Source organism: Microcaecilia unicolor, chromosome 2 (assembly GCF_901765095.1).
Source record: "Microcaecilia unicolor chromosome 2, aMicUni1.1, whole genome shotgun sequence".
NCBI lineage: Eukaryota > Metazoa > Chordata > Amphibia > Gymnophiona > Siphonopidae > Microcaecilia > Microcaecilia unicolor.
The window spans coordinates 383728706-383750929 of NC_044032.1; the positions used below are offsets into that span (position 1 = coordinate 383728706).

At 43.2% G+C, this 22224-nt stretch overlaps 1 protein-coding gene across 1 annotated transcript in view; it reads left to right on the top strand.

The window, feature by feature from the left end:
* Positions 1-22224, top strand: part of FRAS1 (Fraser extracellular matrix complex subunit 1) — a 689426-nt gene that overhangs the window by 585608 nt on the left and 81594 nt on the right. The window contains 4 exon segments of the mRNA XM_030190549.1: positions 5530-5654; positions 9062-9202; positions 10486-10713; positions 17336-17449. Coding sequence (XP_030046409.1) covers positions 5530-5654; positions 9062-9202; positions 10486-10713; positions 17336-17449 — 608 coding nt within the window.

A 22224-nucleotide genomic window follows, 5' to 3' on the forward strand; every position in this document is an offset into this window, starting at 1 on the left:
GTGGCTGCGGGGTAGCCCCTGGCTGGGGCTAGGCATTTCATGACAGTGTGTAAATGTTAGAATCTGGTTTATGGAATTAACCCCTAAATGTTTCTAGAATATTGCATATTCAGAGTTTGAGGATCCTTCCAGAAATAATCTGTGACATCAATTAAAAGGCTTTTCTGACTTGGTTTGCCTCTTTTTCAGAAAGAATTATGCAGAGAAGGGATATCAAAAAGTTTGAAAGTTAATATTAACCAAAAATGAAAGACTTCAGCTGTGCAAACAGTTTTCAGCCCTCAATAGTGCTTACTTAACACAGCCAAAAATACTTCACATTTATCAATATGATCAAAGCAGAGAAGCATTCAGCTTCTCAATTGACCTGTCCAAGCCAACAATACATTCAGTTCGCCTTCTTTTAAGTTGGAATGCCTTTTATTGCTAGAGGATCCTTTGGGCAGGGCTGTCATTGCAGAGTGTGTTCTGAGAGGTGAGAGAGCGCCTTATGTTTGCTGCACACTGAAACATCAACCCTGTTTTCCTGATGCTTATGCAGTAAGGGAAACTTTAAAGTGTACATGAGCAACTTTCATATCAGTCTGTTTCAGAGAGGTGAAATATGCGCTCTTGGAGAGTCCAAGAGAGATTCAGCTATGGTAACAAACTTCATAGGCAGTGGAAATGGGCAAGCCACTGGAGCCGTGGTCCAATCAATATTTTTCTCGACAGCATCAGCAATTAGAGGGAGCAGGGCCAGAGATTGATTTCTTTGGCCCTTCCAACCAAAAAGATGTTTCGGTGCCCCTGACATACTGAACATGACATGCAATAATTCTCAGTGGCAAAAGCCATTCAAGTTGATATTTGAAATGTGGTAAGCAATATAAACTGTACAGATACCTTTTTTAAAACTCTATGCCGGGATCACGTGATGTAGTGAGAGAAGCAGCACGTCTCTGTGTCTCTCCGGGTCACCTGTATCTTATACACCCTGTAATACCCTGAAAGTAGCTCCGATCTGAGTGTCTCTGCCCATTTGAGGAATCAGAAGAATCTATGGACAAATTTACTATACTTTTATATCGTGAGATGTCTGGTAAGGGACAAAAGAAAGACAGGTCCAAGACTCGCTCTGCTGATCCCAAGATGGCGGAGGATTTGGTTGGTGCGGGACCTACGTAGTTAGAACAGCTTACAGTGGTGATCGGGAAAAGCGGTGGAACCCCACTTGGAATGCCTTTTGGGAGAAATTGCAAATATAGAGGCAGTCCTAGCAGAAACCACACGCCGTACCAGCGAATTAGAACAGCAAGTCTCCTCCATGGAAGATGGGATCGCCCGCAAGGAACCCATCATCACTCAGCTGCAAAAGCAGATTAAAGAGTATGAGGGCAAGCTTGATGATCTTGAAAATTGCTCGCTCAGGAGCAACCTTAGACTAGTAGGTCTTCCAGAGCATATAGCAGAGTACTCGTTGGCATCTGTGTTGTAGCATTGGATGGTCTCAGAGTTTGCACTGTCGGACAGTGCAGGCCCCCTCTGTCTTGAGAGGGCAGATTGCATAGGCCATGTTCAAGATGGCAGGCAGAGGCCGAGGGTGGTCATCATTAAAATTCTACATACATAAAGTTGAAATTTTGCGGGGATACAGCCAAAAATGGGCAACCTTAACTTATGAAGGGGAAGCTATTAGGATTTTCCAAGATTATTCATTTTGACTGCAAGAAAAATGACGGACATTTACTCCCCTTTGTGCAGTCTTACATGAGAAAAACAGTTGCTTTTTATTACTTACTCAGCAATTCTAAAGATTTATCTGAATGGGCAGTGGACATCCTACAATACGTTTGAAGCAGCTGAAAATCAGCAAGTGCACAGTCTGCAAGAACAGTCTTCAACAACACCGTGATCCACTATTTCCTGAGGACAGAATATGCCACTACTTAGATTGAATGGTAGAACTACTCAGGGTTTCAGTCACAAATTTGAGTGTTTGCTGTCTTGGTACATGCTGTGGGGTGAAGCAAACTGCTTTGGAGGTTAATGTTGGTAATTTTTGAGGGATATTCTTACTATTGGTGGGAGGGTGGAACATGGGGCACTAGACGTCAGATATGCTCTTCTATTTTCAGCCCCTGATATGAGGTGGTGGAAGAATATTTGGGATAAGTTTCAGTGGGTGGTTTGGGGTGGGGCAGGGAGGGAGCGATGGAATGGGGAAGAGGGGTATAGTATTTTGTACAGGATAATGCAGCTTTGTACACTGTTGATATTCGCTGAACAATGTTTTCAGAGATGTTTGGAAGTTTTCTTGAAGATATTCAAGGGGAGGGAAGTTGCAGCTCATCTGCATATCCTTTACAGCCTTCTCCGGGTTACAGCCTTCTCCGGGGTTCAGCGCTGCGTACGCCTTGTAGCGCTATAGAAATGCTAAATAGTAGTAGTAGTAGTAGACTCCCAGGTCCACTCCGATCCACTCAGGGCCTCCGGTCTAGGTGCCCAGCGCTCCCAGCAGGTGCTGTGGAGGACTTGCAGCCCTTCTGCATAAGTGCATTCACTCTGCAGCTCCTCAGTACCTCTCCACTCTCATCTCTCCCTACATTCCTCCCAGGAACTCCGTTCACTGGGTAAATCTCTATTATCTGCACCCTTGTCCTCCACTGCTAACTCCAGACTCCGTTCCTTTTATCTTGCTGCACCATATGCCTGGAATAGACTTCCTGAGCCGGTACGTCAAGCTCATCTCTGGCCGTCTTCAAATCTAAGCTAAAAGCCCACCTTTTTGATGCTGCTTTTAACTCTTAACTCTTATTCACTTGTTCAGAACCCTTATTTTATCATCCTCACTTTAATATTCCCTTATCTCTCTTGTTTGTCCTGTCTGTCCTAATTAGATTGTAAGCTCTGTCGAGCAGGGACTGTCCCTTCAAGTGTACAGCGCTGCATATGTCTAGTAGCGCTATAGAAATGATAAGTAGTAGTAGTAGTCATACCCATTGAACATGATCTACCCACAGCTCTGAGTAAACTGTCTGCCTGCCTAACTGCAACTCAGAAATGGGCAAACAACAAACTTTGTCAGAACCCAAATAAAACAGAGATTCTTTGGGTATCAAACACAAGTGGACAAATACCCAACTTCAAAATTCCTTTTGGAAAGTATGAACTCTCCCTAAAATCATAGGTCAGGAATTTTGGGATACTGCTAGACTCATCACTCACTCTGATCCCACAAATTCAAACAGCCTTCAAAAATTGTCTTTATTGCCTACGACAACTAAGAAATCTCTCTCCATTTACACGACTAGACTACTGTAATGCTCTGTACACTGGCCAAACCAAAAAGAGTTTGTATCAGCTCCAACTAATTCAGAATGCCGCAGTGCGACTGATAGAAGGCTGCAAGTGGCATGACAACATCACACCCTTCCTACAAAAACTACACTGGCTACCAGTACCTTACAGGGCTAAATTTAAAACTCCATATTTGATTTTCAAGGTCCTCAGCCAAATGGGCCAGAATATTTAAAGAATAAGTTAATCCTTTACACACCTTTAAGATCTCTAAGGTCCTCTCAAGGATCATCACTATCTGTTCCTTCATCAAAAGAAATTGTATGATGTGATACCCGTCAGCAAGCCTTCTCAGGAGTAGCACCCATACTCTGGAATTTACTTTCAGAGGGGCTACATATAACTCGAGACTACATCTACTTCAGGAAGCAGGTGAAAGCCTGGCTCTTCTCCTAAGTCTTTAATACATAGGGTGACTGACTATACACTCATTCTGCACTTGAACTAGCTTGCTACATACACTGTAACTTAGATTAGTTCCTTATATGTTGCTTAACTATCCAACAAACTTGCCTTGAGTTTAGCTAACCACCAAATTATCGCAGTTGACTCTGAGGGGCATAGTCGAAAGGGACACCCAAGTTTTCCTGGGGATGTCCTCGCAGGACGACTCCAGCAAGGGGCGGGGAAACCCCTATTATCGAAACAAGATGGGCGTCCATCTTTCGTTTCGATAATATGGTCGGGGACGCCCAAATTAGCAAATTTAGGTCGACCTTAGAGATGGTCGTCCCCGGCGGAGATGGTCGTCCCCAGGACTTGGTCGTTTCTGATTTTCAGCAATAATGGAAAGCGAGGATGCCCATCTCAGAAATGACCAAATCCAAGCCATTTGGTCGTGGGAGGAGCCAGCATTCGTAGTGCACTGGTCCCCCTGGCATGCCAGGACACCAACCGGGCACCCTAGGGGGCACTGCAATGGACTTCACAAATTGCTCCCAGGTACATAGCTCCCTTACCTTCAGCCAGATGCACTAACTGAACAGAAAAAGCCCTTCCCTTACCGATCCCTTAGCAATTCGGAAAGAATAGGGTTACCATTTTTTGTCCTTAAAAAAAGAGGACACTTGCCCCATCTCACGCCCTCGCCCAGCTCCTTTCACGCCCTCTCCACGCCCCTTTCCACACCTCACCCCGCCCCTTGTCACGCTTCACCCCGCCCCCCCTGTCGCATTTTCCCCTCCCCCTGGTCACCACCTCACCTCCCCTCCCCCGGCCCCGTCACCACCTCTCCCCTTACTCATGATCTTCCCTGGTAGTCTAGTGACTTCGGGGCAGGAAAGAGCCCCCTCTTTCCTGCCTGGCGCGCTGCTCTGCATCCTATATGCTGTCTGTGACGGTCTCGGCGAGATTCAAAATGGCCGCCGAGAATTGAAGCGGCCTCGCGAGACTTCAATTTTCAGCGGCCATTTTGAATCGCGCCGAGACCGTAACAGCCAGTATACAGGATGCAGAGCAGCGTGCCGTGCAGGAAGAGGGGGCTCTTTCCTGCCCCAAAGTCACTAGACCACCAGGGAAGATCGTGAGTAAGGGGAGGGGAGGTCCGCCGCCTGCACGTCAGCGTCAGCCCGCCCATTTGTCCAGAAATCCGGACAAATGGGCAGGCTGGCCAAAATCCGTCCGGACGCCCGGAAATGTCCTCAAAAAGAGGACATGTCGGGGGAAATCCGGATGTATGGTAACCCTAGGAAAGGAACAGGCATGCATGAAGGAAATTGAATGCAAATGAGCTGCTCACTGTTAGCTCATTTGCACATGATTTCCTTCCTAAGGAGGGGAAGCCAGTGCAGAGCAGCCAAAGACGGCTTCATACAGTATTCAGTTGCTGTCTGGATGAATTTATCCATTTAGAGGAACCTCATAAAGAATGGTTCTAATTTAAACAGATACGTTATGCATTTAAGTTTGTCAACTTTTCTTATGTGGTGGACATGGTTCTGAATATTGCCCCCCCCCCCTGATTTCTTACATTTCATTTGATTTTTGGGGTACTCAGTGTCACATCTCTGTGGTAATAGTCTTTGGATGGATATTGCATTTTCCCCTCACTTGATATATAATGTTTGAAATATAATGTTTGTGGACTGAGACCTGCATGCACAGCTCTACCGTAGGCACTTTAAAACTGACTACTTTCTAGACATTGAATTTCTGCATTTGTTCCCTTCCCTGCCCTCTCTCTATTGTCAGGTGCAAAGCTTAGCTCCTTCAGTCAGGCAGATCTGGTCTCCCGTCATATCCAGTACATCCACACCAGTGAGGAGGAGAAGCATGCGGATGAATTCACGTTCACAGTCTCCGACGGTGTCAATGAGGTGGGAGGGTAGCCACTTTCTGCACATATCATTAATTGCACTGTATGAAGCCATAGTTGGTTTATATCATTACTGTAAATAAGAAGAGAAGTTTCTTTTCTTCCCTACACGTATTTGTATTGACCATTTTATGATTCCAGAATATATAAAAGAAAGGAAATAATAAAAGAAAAAATCCAAATGTTCTAATCCTAATCATAAGGTAAGAGAAAGTCCATCATAACGAGATGTAATTAAGAACAAAGAAGTAACATTTCAACTGAACAATTTATGTCAACAAAGCCTAAAGCAGAGAAACTAAAGCCACAGACAGTATTCTATCTTCTAATGATGAATCAAACTCAAACAACTCTTCCCTGAACTCTGCTGATAGTTTATCAAAAATGAGAAAGGCAGTCTGGATCTAAGAAAAAATAACTATGCTGCATATTTTGGGGGCCAGATTTTCAAAAGGAGTTATGTGTTTACTCTTTGCCAGTAAATGTTTAACTCCTTCTACCGATATTCAAAGGCAAAATACAGAAAGAGGCTGGCAAATATAGCTGTAACTGCTCCAGCATTCTCCGTATGGGGAGAAATTCTATAAATGGTGCTCAAAATTCAACACCAAAAAAATTTGACGGTGAACAGCATTCTATAACGTGTGTTCTGGGATTGATACTCTTTATAGAATAGTGCGTAGCACCAAAATTCATGCTCAACTTTGGGCACAAGGATTTACACCAACTGAAACCAGGTGTAAATCTCAGTGCTCAAGCTGGGTGCTGATTCCCCAAATTCTATAACATTGTGTGCATTTTAAGGTAATACCCCTGACCCACCCATGTCCCTCCAATGTCCATGCCCCCTTTGCAGATCTGAGCAGAAACACTTAAGTACTAGTCTATAAATGGGCGCGTAAGTGTGTTTTCACGTGGAACTGCCATTTCTGCTGTGTTTCATCACCCTGCGTCTGTTAGAACTCTTTTTCGCCCTGAAAATTCAGCACGGACGTAGCACCTAACGTTCAGTGCTATATATAGAATTTCCCCCATAGTGCCTGGGTGGAGCTACACTGGGGGGAAAGTCGGAACAGAAAGTTCTCTGTATAGCGACAATATTCGGCTATTGTACAGTTAACTTACCTGCTTATCTTCAGGTGTGCCATAGTTATCATTGAAAAAATACAATAACTGCTGTAGCTGAAAATAGACCCACACTTCAGAGATAATTCAAAGGAAAGTAGCCCCCATAGTAAGCACCTGAGATCTTAATTAAGTGAAGCATCTGCACTTTATTTTATTTGTATATTAAGCAGCACTATCTCTTTAAGTAGTACTGCTGAATACACATTTATGTAGTGGATGGGATCACCATTGTAAGCATTTGAGGTAGGCCTATTATTTTCCTGCCTAACTTAAATTTTATTTTATTTATTTTATTGCATTTGTATCCCACATTTTCCCGCCTATTTGCGGGCTCAGTGTGGCTTACAATACATTGTGAATGATGGAAATACAATGTGTTACAGTACAATTATGGGTTACATTATGAGGAGTTGTGGGAAGACAAAGTCAAGTCAAAACAACATTTAGAGCGTAGAAAGTATGGAATGTTACAATGGGGAAAAGATAGGGCGATAGAACAATAGCACGAAAACCTTAAGGTAAAGTAATTTTATATGTGGGTGGAGTATTCGGGGTAAGAGAATTTAGAAGAAAGTGTATTGATGCATTTCTGTTAGTGTGTATGGTTAAGTTATCCAGAAAGCAGCTGAATTTCTTTTCTATCTGGACAGTTTTTTGGCTTTATGTTATCCAGTCTGGTATAAGAGCTATACGGTTATTGAGCTCCTTGGAATATCAAGTGCAGCTGACCTCGGAAGCAGACATTTGCTGAAACACAGCCCGTGTCGGGTCTGCTAATAAAGATTACTCTTCTCACCGATCCCCGGGGCCTAAGTGCTTTTTCTATTTGTGTTGCAGTCTTCATTGCACTATTGAGTCCCTCTTCTCTGTTTGAATAACTTTTTTGGTCAGTCCCCGACCCACTTAACCCTACCTATGAGCATAAGGATTACTTTTATGCAGAGAACTTTTGTCTGTATAACTTGTCATGGCATGGTGAATGAATTAAGATTATCTGTAGCGTGTCAGTGACTTGGTTATAAAATCCCTACCAGGCATCTCTCTTGAGGCTGGTGTCATAGCAGCTTCTGTTTTTATTGTGTGAAATGGCACCATATGATAGCATCCGAAGGACAGGAGAAGCAAATAGAAATAGTTCTGTAACAGTTATACAGAACGAGAACTGGTTAAGTTGAGACAGGTGTGGTCAAATAGATGACTGGCAAGGGGAGGGGAATAGTTTGTGTACTAAGATCAGGTCGAGGTGGGAAAGGGAATTTCAGATGGGTTGTGGGGGTTTGATATTGTATTTAAACAAAATGAGTTTGATTATTGCTGTTATGGACATTTGTATACGTGGTTTATGACAAAAAAAAAAGAAAGAGGCTGGAGCTATAGAACCAAAGAGGAAGCTAAAAAAATTAGCACCATACAAGAAAAAATCCAAATAAAAATGTCCATAAGTTTATTGATAAGAGAACCTGACGTGGCCGTTTTGCCAAAGCAGGTTGCATCAGGGGACGTAGTCTGTTGAAAATTACCTCAGTTATAGCAAGAATTTTTCCCTGGGTATATTTTTGGTTGTATGACTATTTGATGAATTAGGTTTTAGAAGTACCATAAGTTTTTATATAACTGAGATCATTTCCAACAAATTGTGACCTCTGATGTATTCTGCTTTGGTGAAGCATGGCCATGTCGGATTATCTTATCAATAAACTTGTGGACTTTTTTATTCAGATTTTTTTCTTGTATATTACATAGTTTATGAGATGAGAGATATTGTTTGTATTGTGATGTTTAACCAATAAAGAGTTAATGGGAAAAAAAACAGATGGCCATAGATAAACTGTGATTAAACCTTGGGAATTTATGACTTTCAGTCCTGAAAACCAGACTCTGCAATGGCCTTTTAACTTCTGAGCCTAGTCTGGAGTATGTATAGTGCAGATCAAAGACATCAGATTGCAATGTTTAGCCAGTACCCTGAGTTTCCCTGTGGTATGTGATAGGTGGAAGGACGGCTTGGTAGTGTCCAAGTAAGTGAATTGTTTGGACTTAATAGTGTTTGCAGAATGTAAAACTGGCTGAAGCTAGAGGAATTTGTTTTGATCAGCCTGTAGTAATAGATACATGAAAATATTTTCCTATCTCCACAATTCCACACATTCATTTAAATTCATTTCAATCAAAAACGATGAGTGGGAGTGGAAGGAAAAGAGTCCTGTTTTATGAAAGATTTGTGATAAATAGAAGAAAAATGTGTGCATTTCTTTGTTTGGTTTTTTTTTTAATCTAAAGGTGGCTCAGACATTCTATATCACCATAAATCCAGTGGATGACTCTTTGCCTGTGGTGCAGAACCTTGGGATGAGGGTGCAGGAAGGGGTGAGGAAAACCATCACAGAATTTGAACTGAAAGCCACAGATGCCGACACTGAGGTAAGGCTGTTAAGGTGGAAATTAGAAGAAGTGCTGTCGTCCTGAATGGAAGCATGGTGGCAGTTTGGTGCCAGGCAAGATGTGGTTATGGAAGAAATGTGAAACCCTGGCCAGCAGCTTGTTAGGGGGTGAGAACGGTGTTTATAGGCATCATGATTGCTTCTTTTCTGCTTGTTTATATGTAAGACCTATAAGGATCTAGAAATATATTAGTGATGGAGTTATGCATGTGACATGATCTCCAGTGACAATGATCTTCATGGCTATAAAGAAATGCTCACAGAGAGTCACTAGAGGTATGAAGCTGATCTGAAGTTGCAGGCATGGGAAGGTGGTCTGCAAATTCCTTCTTTGTACAAGTTTGGAGAGCAGAACCAGGGTTCTCTGTGGCAGAGGAGTGGCATGGTTTGTTTGTTTTTTGGCGAAAACGCTGAATCTATATCTGGAAGAGGGTGTTTGTAGCTGAAAATAGCAAGCACCTGAGATCTTATTGATAAAAATTCCAGTGACACCTAGAAATAAAAGTGTAGGTATCCAAAGGGAGAGGCTGTGAAGAAACAGAAGATATGTTGCTCTTTAAAAAATTGTGCAAGACAAAAGAGACTCCAGGGCCTTAAGAGCTCCAAATACCAATTGATAGTCTAGTAAATGTTTTCAGTGATTGTAAATCCTGACTACAGTAGAGTCTCAGTTGTATGACGTAAACAAAACTGACCTATTGTTAGATAAATGATGAGTCGGATGATCGGAGACTGTACTCCTGGACCCCTCCTCAAGTGCCTCCTCACTCACCTGCTTCACCGTAGTCCAGTGGCGTAGTCATGGGGGAGCCCTGAGGGAGCCTCAGAGGCCTGGGCCATCCGGGTTTTGGCACTCTCATATTGTGGATCTGGGTGTCTGTTTCTATTGCTGGTGGGGATCTTCAAGCCCTGTCAACCAAAGAGGTTCTCCACTGCTATTGCTGGCAGTGGTACTTTCTGTGGGCCACCACCCTGTACCAGACTTCCCCTGCCCTCGTGTATGCGTGAAAACAACCCCCACGCAGTCAATTGCTGACTCTGCCCCCAGAACGCCCCCAAAATAGCTGGTTTTCGTTTTGGTGCTAACTGGTTATTTTCAGCAGCACTAACCAGTTAAGTGCTACTGAAAATTAGTGGTTAGCCTCGAACAGGCAATTTAACCATCCAGGAACTCTTTCTGGCCAGTTAAATCGATTAGAATATCGACCCCTGTATTTACAACTTGTCCAGTCCCTCATTTTATATTTTTCTTTTCCTAATCAGGCTGATTCAATTACTTTTACCATCGTGCAACCCCCACGGTATGGCACCATCGAACGCACCAGCAATAGGCAACATTATCGCCAGACGACCACTTTCACCATGGAGGACATTTATCAGAACAGGATAAGTTACAGCCATGATGGCAGCAACTCCCTGAAAGACCGCTTCACTATCACTGTGTCTGACGGAACCAACTCCTTATTCATTGTGGAAGATGGAGGGAAGGAGGTAAGACTCGGAGAGAAAAGGCAGTGGACAAAATATTTCTGCTGTTAATCTGATCTGCCACTTCATTTTCTCAGTGCATCTTCTCTGACTATAGCAAAACTATCTTGTTTTTTATTGTTTGCAAAGACATTCATATGAACATTGCATTTTGTAAGATGTCCCACACTGTCAGAAACTCACTTGTTTGTGCATTGGGTCATGGGTGAAATGCACCCATGAAGCAGACTGAGCTGAATGATAGTCTGCAAAACAATTTGGTTGATGTGTGTGTTAATTTGAATCCAGAGAAATAAACGTTAATAAAACAAAATACATATATATATATATGAAATGATAACTTTTTTGAGGACTAACTTAATACTAAATAACAGTCGTACTTGCATAACTTCTGGACACTGCTGAAGACTTGGATGTCAGTGCTAGTGTCCGGATAGGGTCTGGTATTGAATATCTGGGCCTACTTGCTGACCACTGTTGCTGAATATTGTGTCATGTCCCCTACCTCAACGCAAGCGGCGTCCTCGGGCTGCGCAGGGTCCTGTTGACACACACACTTGACTGGCACAGCCCTGAGCCATGTGTGTGTAGTTCTTCTCTAGCTGCAGTCTCCTTGATTGCTTTGCTTCCACCCACCTGGGTCTGCTCTTCCCCTGCCTGGCTTTCCTTGCTTCTCTCCTATTGGTCTTCCAGTTCCTCCTTCCCCTGCTCTTGTCCTATGGCTTTGCCTCTTCTCCCAGCTGATGTCAGGTGCCAGCACTTTATCAGCTGAGCTCTCCCTAGACTCCTTGCTTCGGTTTCTACTTTGGTAGGTGTTACTTGCTCAGTAGTGTGCTTCTCCTCTACTTTGTTCTTCGTTGCTGACTTAACCTGTACCTGGATTACTCTTGTGTCTGCTGCCTGCCTACTGACTCTGCCTGTACCTGGATTACTCTCGTGTCTGCTGCCTGCCTACTGACTCTGCCTGTACCTGGATTACTCTTGTGTCTGCTGCCTGCCTCCTGACCTTGCCTGTACCTGGATTACTCTCTTGCCTGCTGCCTGTCTGGCCGTCACGTTCATCACCCTGCTTCCTGCTCCATCTCGTAAACCCTGCAGGCTGCCCGCACCTAGGGACTCAACCTCTGGGGAACGACAGTCAGCGCAGGTGAAACCCGGGGTTGTCCGGCCACCAAGCAGAACCTGGTCTGAGTACCGGGCTCGGCAGCGCTCTACTTGGTACAAGAACTCACATATGAAGGACTTAGGTCTAATTTCTGGGCTCTTTGAGATTGTCATGTGATCGTTAACATTCTTTTAAATGCTTTCATGGTAAGGGCAGATTTTACATTTTAACTTGATATTCTAGGACAGGGGTGTCCAGTCGCACCCCTCAAGGGCCACAGTCCAATCAGGTTTTTAGGATTTCCCCAATGAATATGTATGAGATCTGTATCCATTATATGCAAATAGATCTCATGAATATTTATTGTGGAAATTCTGAAAACCCAACCTGACGAGGGCTGAGTTTGGACACTCCTGTTCTAGAGGATAGTGTTCTGAGTGCATTAAAATGGATTAACCCTCCTAAGTTTCTCTGTCTGAAACTTGCCATCCAATGGCTTCCACAGTGCCTGTGCTCTTAGTCATAGGAAAAAGGTATGTTCCTCCGGGCGTGCTTAGGTCTGGAGAGTAAACCAGCAGGTATACTTGGTATTTTCAAAAGTACATGCACTATTCTTCACTCACTGTACACCTTCTCCTTCTACTTCCCACACACATAGGTGGCCACTTTTATTTGAAAAAGTATTATAAATAATGCATGCTGAAATTGCCCACCTACTTTTTAAAAATCTACATAACTGTATATAAAGAACATACAAATGTTAAATTTGTAGATCAGTAGGTAGGTTCTACCAGTTGTTTCAAAGCATTATCTTGTACATGTTTGAGCATCCAGAAATGCTCATCTCATAAACACTTTGGAAAAAAACAAATTTCTGTTCAGAGAGAATACTCCAATAATATCACCAAAAAACTCTCTGGTAAAATTCAAAGATCACAGCAGTACCCCCAGGGGATGGGCACCAATCTCCACAAGACGGTGGTAAATTTTTTGTATATATAGGATCACTCAGTGAGTCACTACAACTACTCACTCACTGGTGCGTCTCAAGAGCAAATATGGAGCTCAATAGCTATTATTGCTTCATCTAGTGACCATGTTCACACACCCCTATGATCCTATGTGTGACCTGAATAAACCAATAATATAGTGCCCAAACCTCCAAATGGTCTGTGGTTCAAAACCAAGTGCTTTATGTCATGCCCAAACTTAAACGCTAAATGTTGTGCTTAATATTTCTTCACTCAATACTGAACAAATAAATCACTTAACTGTGGCAGACTGAAAAAAAACTGCAGCTCAAACGAGATGCCCCATTTCGTTTAACTTCCTCAGGAGCCTTAGTTACAGAAAACAATCATCCATCACTCATATGCCATCAAGTTCCATAATACAAGCAAAACGGGTTTGTCACGCAGCCGAATTAACTTCCTTCTTTTGATCCACAGGCCCTTTGGAGGTTTGGGCACTATATTATTGGTTTATTCAGATCACACATAGGATCACAGGGCTGTGTGAACCAGTGATGTAGCCAGACCTGACATTTTGGGGGGACCCAGAGTTAACATGGGGGAGCACTAGGCATATAAGTGTGAGTAGTTCTTGATATACTAAATCATGCCGTAGAGTACACTTGATAATGAATTTCTAAGTAAACAGTCTGTCCTGCATCAACAATAACCCTATACACACTTATGGAAACTTTGGAAACACTAACATTTTTTAATATAGTAGTTTTATCCCATAACTTAAACTTTGCCATTATAGTAGACTTGTATCTGGTCAACATCTCAACACACATCACAATATCTGGCAAAATAATTACCACAATGGCACATATCCTTCAACTGCTTTATAACAAATATAAATTTCTTATAAAGCTGTTTTAATACAATAGGTAAAATACCTTTGAAGTAGCAGTTTAATTATGTAGTCTGAAAATCTAATATACAAAATATATCAACCCCTGACACTTCACACTGGACCATCATGCTGTTAATTTAAACATATATTTTGCATCCACATAAAGTCCCATAATCCCTTCTCTAAGAATGATATTTAAAAAATTAAAAAGATATAGCAGAATTAGAAAAGGTTCAAAGAAGGACAACCAAAATGATTAAGAGGAGTGAACTCCTCTCATATGAGGAAAAGTTTAAGAGATTAGGAATCTTCAGTTTAAGAGATGGCTGAGGAGGGATATGATAATCCTGAGTGGAGTAGAACAGGTAAATGTTTGATTGTTTATTCTTTCAAAAAGTATAAAGATTAGGGGACACTCAATAAAGTTACATGGTAATACTTTTAAAATGAATAGAAGGAAATATTTTGTCACTCAACAAATAGTTAAGCTCTAGAACTCACTGCCGGAGAATGTAGTAACAGCAGTTAGCATATCTATGTTTAAAGAAGGGTTAGATAAGTTCGTGGAGGAAAAGTCAATTAACTGCTATTAAGGTGGAGATGGGGAAAGCCACTACTTTTCCCTAGGGTTGGCAGCTTGGAATCTTGTTGCTCAGGATTCTGCCAGGTACTTGTGACCTGGATTGGCCACTACTGAAAGTAGATGGACCATCAGTCTGCCCCAATATGGCTTTTCTTAAGTTCTTATGTAAAGCAGAAAAGGCGCACTTCCTTAGGAACTCACCATACAAAAAAAAAATTCTGATTTTGGTGTCATCTCAGTAAAAACAAATACTCTGCAGTTCCAAGCTTATTGTGAAGTACCTGTAAAGCCAAACTTAGAAAAATTACCCAGGACCTATAGAGCGGATCTACTTTACCATAACACCACTAACTTACAGAGGTAACACAACAAGGATTCTACCTAGGAACACTGTACACACTAAATATTGAAGTGGGCAGTAGAAAGAACATCAATACACCTATTGTAAAACTAAACAAGCTGGATTAGTACAGATCGATCCTACACAGACGTTGAATGCTAATAGAATAGCTTGCCTTTTTCACACATGAACACAAGTAGACCCTCAAGTAACCACAAACTAAAAGTAGAAATATGAAGACAAAAATTAAACTGAACCCGCAAAAAGCAAGCATACAGTGCAACACCAGAGAAATAGAAACAGAGACGCATGTCCTTCTGTACTCAGCAGATATAAAGACAGCAGATGTAGATTTCAAAAATTGACATATTCTAATTGCTATATTATAAATTAACAAATAAACACTGGTGTTTACTAACCTACTAGCACGGCTGGCTATGAAGTAGTGCCAACACAGCCTATTCACTTTGAATGGGCTGTGTCGGCAATGCCGCACAGAAGCCACTAGTGCAGCTTAGTAAACAGGCCCAAAAATGAAAAATGAAAATAAGATACTACCTTTTTTTTTTTTTTTTTGGAGTACTAAATACATTTGCTGACTAGCTTTCTTATACCAAAATCTCGTTCTTCAGGTCTGAACAGTATACCGCTGCTATGGTAAGGTTGTTGACTTAGGAAGGAGGTTTTGGCTTAAGAAAGCTAGTCAAAAAATGTATTTAGTCCAATAAAAAGGTGTCACCTTTTTTTACATTTTTTCTTTTATTTCTATTTATTAACTTTTAAAGTGAACTAACATCTACCACATTCTTCATCCTAAATTGAAAATAAAATTGTTTTTTTTCTACCTTTGCTGTGGTCATTTAACTTTTCCAATTGTGCTGGCCTCAGTCTTTGGTTACTGCTGTCCTGTCTTCTTTTAACTCTTTTTTTCCAAAGGTCTCCTGCCATTTGTCATGTTTTTTCTTTCCGTCTTCTTCACCTACTCCACTACATATAACTCCAAATCTGTTCCTTTTAGATTTCTTCCTTTCTTTTTTTTTTTTTTGGCCTATCAATTCAGATTTTTTACTGTGTCTACCTACAGCTTTCCATTTCTTTCACTCATTCTGGCCCTCCCATTCTTCTTACTCTCTTTCCCAGTCTTCTAATCATTCTTTCGTCTTTCCCTCTGCCATCCAGAATCTTCTCTTGCTACCTCTGCCATCAAGTATCTCCATCCTCTATGTCTTTCTCTACCACCTGCCATCTAGCATCTTCTCCCTCATTGTATCTCTTTCTCCCTCTGCCATCCAGCATCCCCTGTCCTCTTTCTCTTTCCCCACTCTGCTGTCCAGTTTCTCGTGTGCCTCTCTCCCCTGCCCCACCATCCAGTATCTCCTGTGTCTCTGTCCCTGCCCCGCCATCCAGCATTGCCTCTGTCAGTCTCTGCACTTGAAATACAGTATTGCCCTATCTCTCTTCCTTCCCATCTCCCCCTGCACCATTCAGCATTGTCCTTATCTCTTTCTCTCTCTCTCTCTCTCTTCCCCCTCACATCCAACATTGCTCTCTCTCTCTCCATAAAGTATTGCCTCTCTTTCTCTTGACTTGCCATCCATCATCTCCTCTGTCTTTCCTACCCCCCCCCCCCCATCCAGCATTGCCTTTCTTTCTCTCTTCCCTTAGTATTCAACACTGCCCCTGCCTCTCCACCCCTGCACCATTCAGCATTACCCCTGCCTATCTCTGTTCCCCCCATCCAGCCCTGCCCCTCTTTCCCTGCTCCTCTTTTCTCTCCCCCCGCCCGTCCGCCGTGCAGTAGGCTTTCTAGCCCATCCAACATTGCCTCTGTGTTTCTTTCTCCCCCCTGTCCAGTATTGCCCCATATTTGTCTCCCCTATCTAGTATTCCCCCTGTGTTCTCTCTTTCTCCTTTCCCCCCCTTCCATCCAGACTTACCCCGTTTCTCTGTCCCTCCCCACCCATCCCATATACCCAGTTCCTTTCTCTCTCCCCTTCCACATACTGCCATCAAGCAGCACAATTTTCATTCATCCCTCCCTCCCTCCTCTTGCAGCTCTGTGGGCCCACGCTAATAAATAACCCAAAAAAGACATGTGGGACTGCAGCTCTCTGCCTGTTTCCTGTGCCAGTCCCACCTCCTCTCACATAAACAGTAGTAGCAGGCAGAGAGCCGTGGTCCCAACTCCCATGTGTCTTCTTTGGGTTATTAGCATGGGTCGGCAGAGCTGAAAGTGGTGGGAAGAAGGAAAATTGTGCTGCTTGACATGGGTACATGGAAGGGGAATAGAGAAAGGAACCAGGTAATACAGGATGGGTGGGAATTGGGGAAGGACAGAGAAACAGAGTAAGCCTGAATGGAAGGAGAGAGGCAGTGGACGCACGGATGCTGTGGAGGCCTGAGCCAACATTGAGGGTGCCTGGGCCCCCCGTGGCTACACCCCTGGTGTGAACATGGTCACTAGTTGAAGCAATAGTTGCTTTTGAGCTCCATATTTGCTCCTGAGGTGCACCAGTATGTGCGCTTGTTGTAGCGACATGTTGAATGATCCTATATATACAAAAGAAATTTAATTTACCACCTTATTGTGGAGATTGGTGCCGATCCCTTGGAGGTACTGTTGTGATCTTTGAATTTTATTAGAGAGTTTATTATTTACTATCACACTAAAACACTCTTACTCAAAAAGAGGTATAACATCCAAAATGACTGCCCGATTTTTGTCATTTGTCAGGTATTGACAGCAGTGCCTCAGAAGATTAAAGTGGACATCCTCCCTGTGGACGATGGGACCCCGAGAATTGTTACCAACCTGGGACTGCAGTGGCTGGAGTACATGGAAGGAAAGGTAGACATGCTCCGTCTACTTCAATCTCTTGTTTAGTCTTCTTTTATTCCTCTTTTTGATGGCTAACTCAAAAGAATTGAGAGGGACACAGGGAGATTGTAATTTTAAAATTACTTCATTGCCCATTATACACAGTTAGGACCAGATTCTATATAAATGGTGCTGAAAAAAAAACACGCTTAGCGGACTTCTGATCGGGTCATAGAGCACTGAGGCAGCAGTGGTTTACTGCTCCTGAGGTCCCCTGAGATCTGCACTCATTAAACTCAATATTCCCTGTTTCTTTTCCCTTCACAATCAGAGGAGGTCAAGACTGATGACTCCACAGCCTGAAATTCCATTTTGGTGTTTGGATGGCCTCCAAAACTGCAAAAAAGGAGAGGGGACAGACAGCTGATTCTAAGATGGCGGATAAAGGTGCACCATCATCTCCCACGCTGAGCTCTCAGTGGACTGCTGAGATTACCATGGAGGTAAGGGCTGCGGTGGAGTGCACTGTTAGCCACCAGCTGCAATTACTATTGAATAAATTGGACAGTACGAAACAGCGTTTCACCACTATGTCTGCTGATATACGAAGCGGTACAGCACCACATGGGGGCTTTGGAGGACAGTGTTCACACCGTGGTCTCGGAGCAGCCGCCATTATTAAACTGCGTCAGTACATTGGAATCTAAACTTGAAGATATGGAGAATCAAGATCACCGAAACAATTTGAGGCTCGTTGGCCTCCCGGAGTCCATTCCGTGTGAGCTGTGGCAGCATGTGGAAACCTGGTTCCCCACCGCCATGTCCCTTTCAAAATCCGAGGACCTGTTTCGAGTGGAACGGTCTCACCGTTTGGGACAGTGGAGAGATGCAACCGATTGGCTGCGTTTTTTCCGAGTTTTGAACTGGAAATTTTGCAGGCTTGCATGGTGGCACTGTGCTGGAATATCAAAATGCCAGAATCTTATGTTTTCAATATTACTCCATCAAGGTTTCTGCGGCTCGTAATGCCTTTGAACCACTCTGCTCCAGGCTGTTTAAACTCAAGGTACATTTCAACCTTTTGTACCCTGCGAGACTCAAAATCAGTGAAAATGGATGTATTCAGTATTTTGAGAGAAGAGAAAAAAATCCGCCAGAAGGCGGAGAACTCTAGACGCCCCACGGACAACAACAAGAAATGAGATAAAAGTGGGAGGACGACCAAGGATTCCAAAGACTGAAAGGATGTATAATAATAAAGATGTTTATTGAGGTGTAAAGACTCGACACAACATCGTGTTTCGGCCGTTAGGCCTGCATCAGGAGTCTTAATGCCAAATGCCTTTGAGAACTATTTGATGAAGGCAAATCCTCAACAAAAGGAGGTCTTTAAAAAGACCGTGGTGAGAGTAAGCGTGCTTCGTTGTCTCCTCGGACACAGCGCTTGTAATGGAATGCTGCAATAAGCAGTATTTTGAGAACATTCCTGAAGCAACCACTTATGTGGGCCAGCTGGTAGTCCAACCCACGTCAGAACATCTGACCCACTTGCTGACTACTGAGCCCTTGGTCTGGTAGTGGCATGATTTCAGTTCTCCATGAGTGCTTTTAGGGATGAACAGCGGGAGACTGTTGCTTGCTGCCCCTGTCTCCTACTCGGACTGTGGCTTCTACCCTTTGCTCATGCCCCATTTTTCCGTGCCTTTGCCACTGATGAGGGGCCTTCTTGTTCAAGCTGGAGGGTGAGAAACGGGACTCTTTGCAGTTTTCTATCATCGGTTGATGACCAAGGCGTGGCTCAGCCAGATTTTGGTTGTGCCAGGCCTCTCCATATCCAACTGTTTATTTCAGTTCTTGACACCCCTACTGTAGACTTCCCATTATCGGCAGTTGACTCAGCTTTGCTTATAAGGGAGGCTTAAACATGGTCACCTGTTAGACAGCTCTTCTGGAGCCTTTTGTTGCACCTGTTCATTTTGGAGATATGCAACTTCTGTGCAAAGACTAGTGCCTGTAGTAGCTGTGGTTCTCACCCCCCCCCCCCCCCTTTTTCCTCTTGCCTTGGATATTAAGGTGCTAGCAGTGTCTGTTGGGGGTAGGGGGAAATATGGCTGGTTTTCTTGGTTTCAATTTGTGTGTTTCCCTCTTGAGGACTCTGGGTCTCTTTTGGCCATTCACTTTAAGGACTGGCTGGGCAGGTATGTTATCCTTTGGCAGCTCTTCTGAGTTCCAGGGGATACTGTTTATTATTCCATGTTGCGACTTTCAGGACCCTTAATGATGGTTGTACATTTTGGTATGTTAAATAGGTGCATGGATTATTGGGGTAAGTTGGAAGTTGTGGGGAGACAAAGGAGAGGTGGGATGGATTCATTGGTATAGAGTTGCGGGCTGGGTATTCACTGGGGCATCTCTCTGTGTAGATATCTTTCCTGTCTTTGTCTGAGGACTGGAGTATTTTGGTACATGACTATCCTATTTGATCTGGAAGGTGTAGAACAGGGCGCCCTCTCAGGTTTTTTTTTACTCTACTGATTATCACTTGCTCTGTCAGCTTTTTTATTTTGACACTGTCACTTAAGCTTGTCACTTGGAATGTGGGAGGTGTCTCTTCCCCCATTAAGAGGCAAAAAAATATTAAAGACCCTGAATAATAAAAAAAATGCTCAATTGCCTTTTTGCAGGAGACTCACCTCTGTGCCTCAGAGCATGATAAGCTTTGCCACTGGTGGATGAGTAGCGTTTATGATTCCCCTGCTTTGGGTAGAAAGGGGAACATCATTATTTTAATCAGAAAAGGTATACAGGAGGAGACACATAGAGGGTGGTCCAAGACCCAGCAGGTAGATATGTTCTTGCATTGGCGACATTAGACTGCATTCCTTTTTTGCTTTGTAATGTTTATGCCCTCAATACTTTTTTCCCCAGCTCATTAGGCAGATTCATTCCTTTGTGGATATCCCTGTCCTATTGGGTGGGGATCTTAATGATGTTGCAGATCCTGCCATGGATAGGTCCCATCCTACAGGGCAGGAGTTGGCAAGAGTCCAGAGAGGGATAAATATGCTTTGCTCACCCTGGACATGGTGGACGTGTGGTGGACCGTACATTCCACAGATAGAGATTACACGCATCTCTCTGGGGTGCGTTCCACAATGTCCCGGATCAACTATTTACTGATCTCTCGGGGGTATTGTCTTCTGTGATTGAGGCTTTGATAGGTCCTTTTATGATATCTGACCATGCTAGGGTCGAACTGAGCCTACAATTAAGTTTCTCCCTTGGGGTAGGTAACCTATGGAGCTTTCCGATGTTCTTATATAAGGACCCTGGGTTTTTCCCCTTTCTTTAATATGGGATCCAACCATCTCTGAGGATTAAGACTCAACTATTAGAGGTCCAACAGGCTTTAAATTAGCTTCTTCATCATAATGCCCAGAGGACACAGAACACAGGCTTATTATAAATACTGCCTTTATCGCTTTGCTAACAAAAGTAGTAGTTTACTGGCCAAATAGGTCAAACGGAGCAAAGGCCCGAGTAAAATTGCCACTCTTAACAACTCAGAGGGACGCTTGGCACATGATGATCAATCCATAAATGGCATTCTGAAGGACTTTATTGCACGATTCTGTAGTGCACCTGCTAACTCTGACCTGGACAGCAAGATTTATCTTTCCTGCCTGGATCTCCCTAAGGTTTCTGAGTCGGATTTGGCTGTGTTGAATGGTCATAAGTACATAAGTAATACCACACTGGGAAAAGACCAAGGGTCCATCGAGCCCAGCATCCTGTCCACGACAGTGGCCAATCCAGGCCAAGGGCACCTGGCAAGCTTCCCAAACATACAAACATTCTATACATGTTATTCCTGGAATTGTGGATTTTTCCCAAGTCCATTTAGTAGTGGTTTATGGACTTGTCCTTTAGGAAACCGTCTAACTCCTTTTTAAACTCTGCCAAGCTAACCGCCTTCACCATATTCTCCGGCAACGAATTCCAGAGTTTAATTAAGCGTTGGGTGAATAAACATTTTCTCTGATTTGTTTTAAATTTACTACACTGTAGTTTCAATGCATACCCCCCTAGTCCTAGTATTTTTGGAAAGCGTGAACAAACGCTTCACATCCACCTGTTCCACTCCACTCATTATTTTATATACCTCTATCATGTCTCCCCTCAGCCGTCTCTTCTCCAAGCTGAAAAGCCCTAGCCTCCTTAGTCTTTCTTCATAAGAAAGTCGTCCCATCCCCGCTATCATTTTAGTCACCCTTCGCTGCACCTTTTCCAATTCTACTATATCTTTCTTGAGATGCGGCGACCAGAATTGAACACAATACTCAAGGTGCGGTCACACCATGGAGCGATACAACGGCATTATAACATCCTCATACCTGTTTTCCATACCTTTCCTAATAATACCCAACATTCTATTCGCTTTCCTAGCCGCAGCAGCACACTGAGAAGAAGGTTTCAGTGTATTATCGACGACAACGACGACACCCAGATCCCTTTCTTGGTCCATAACTCCTAACATGGAACCTTGCATGACATAGCAATAATTCGGGTTCTTTTTTTCCCCACATGCATCACCTTGCACTTGCTCACATTAAACGTCATCTGCCATTTAGCCGCCCAGTCTCCCAGTCTCGTAAGGTCCTTCTGTAATTTTTCAAAATCCTGTTGCGAGTTAACGACGTTGAATAACTTTGTGTCATCAGCAAATTTAATTACCTCGCTAGTTACTCCCATCTCTAAATCATTTATAAATATATTAAAAAGCAGTGGTCCTAGCACAGACACCT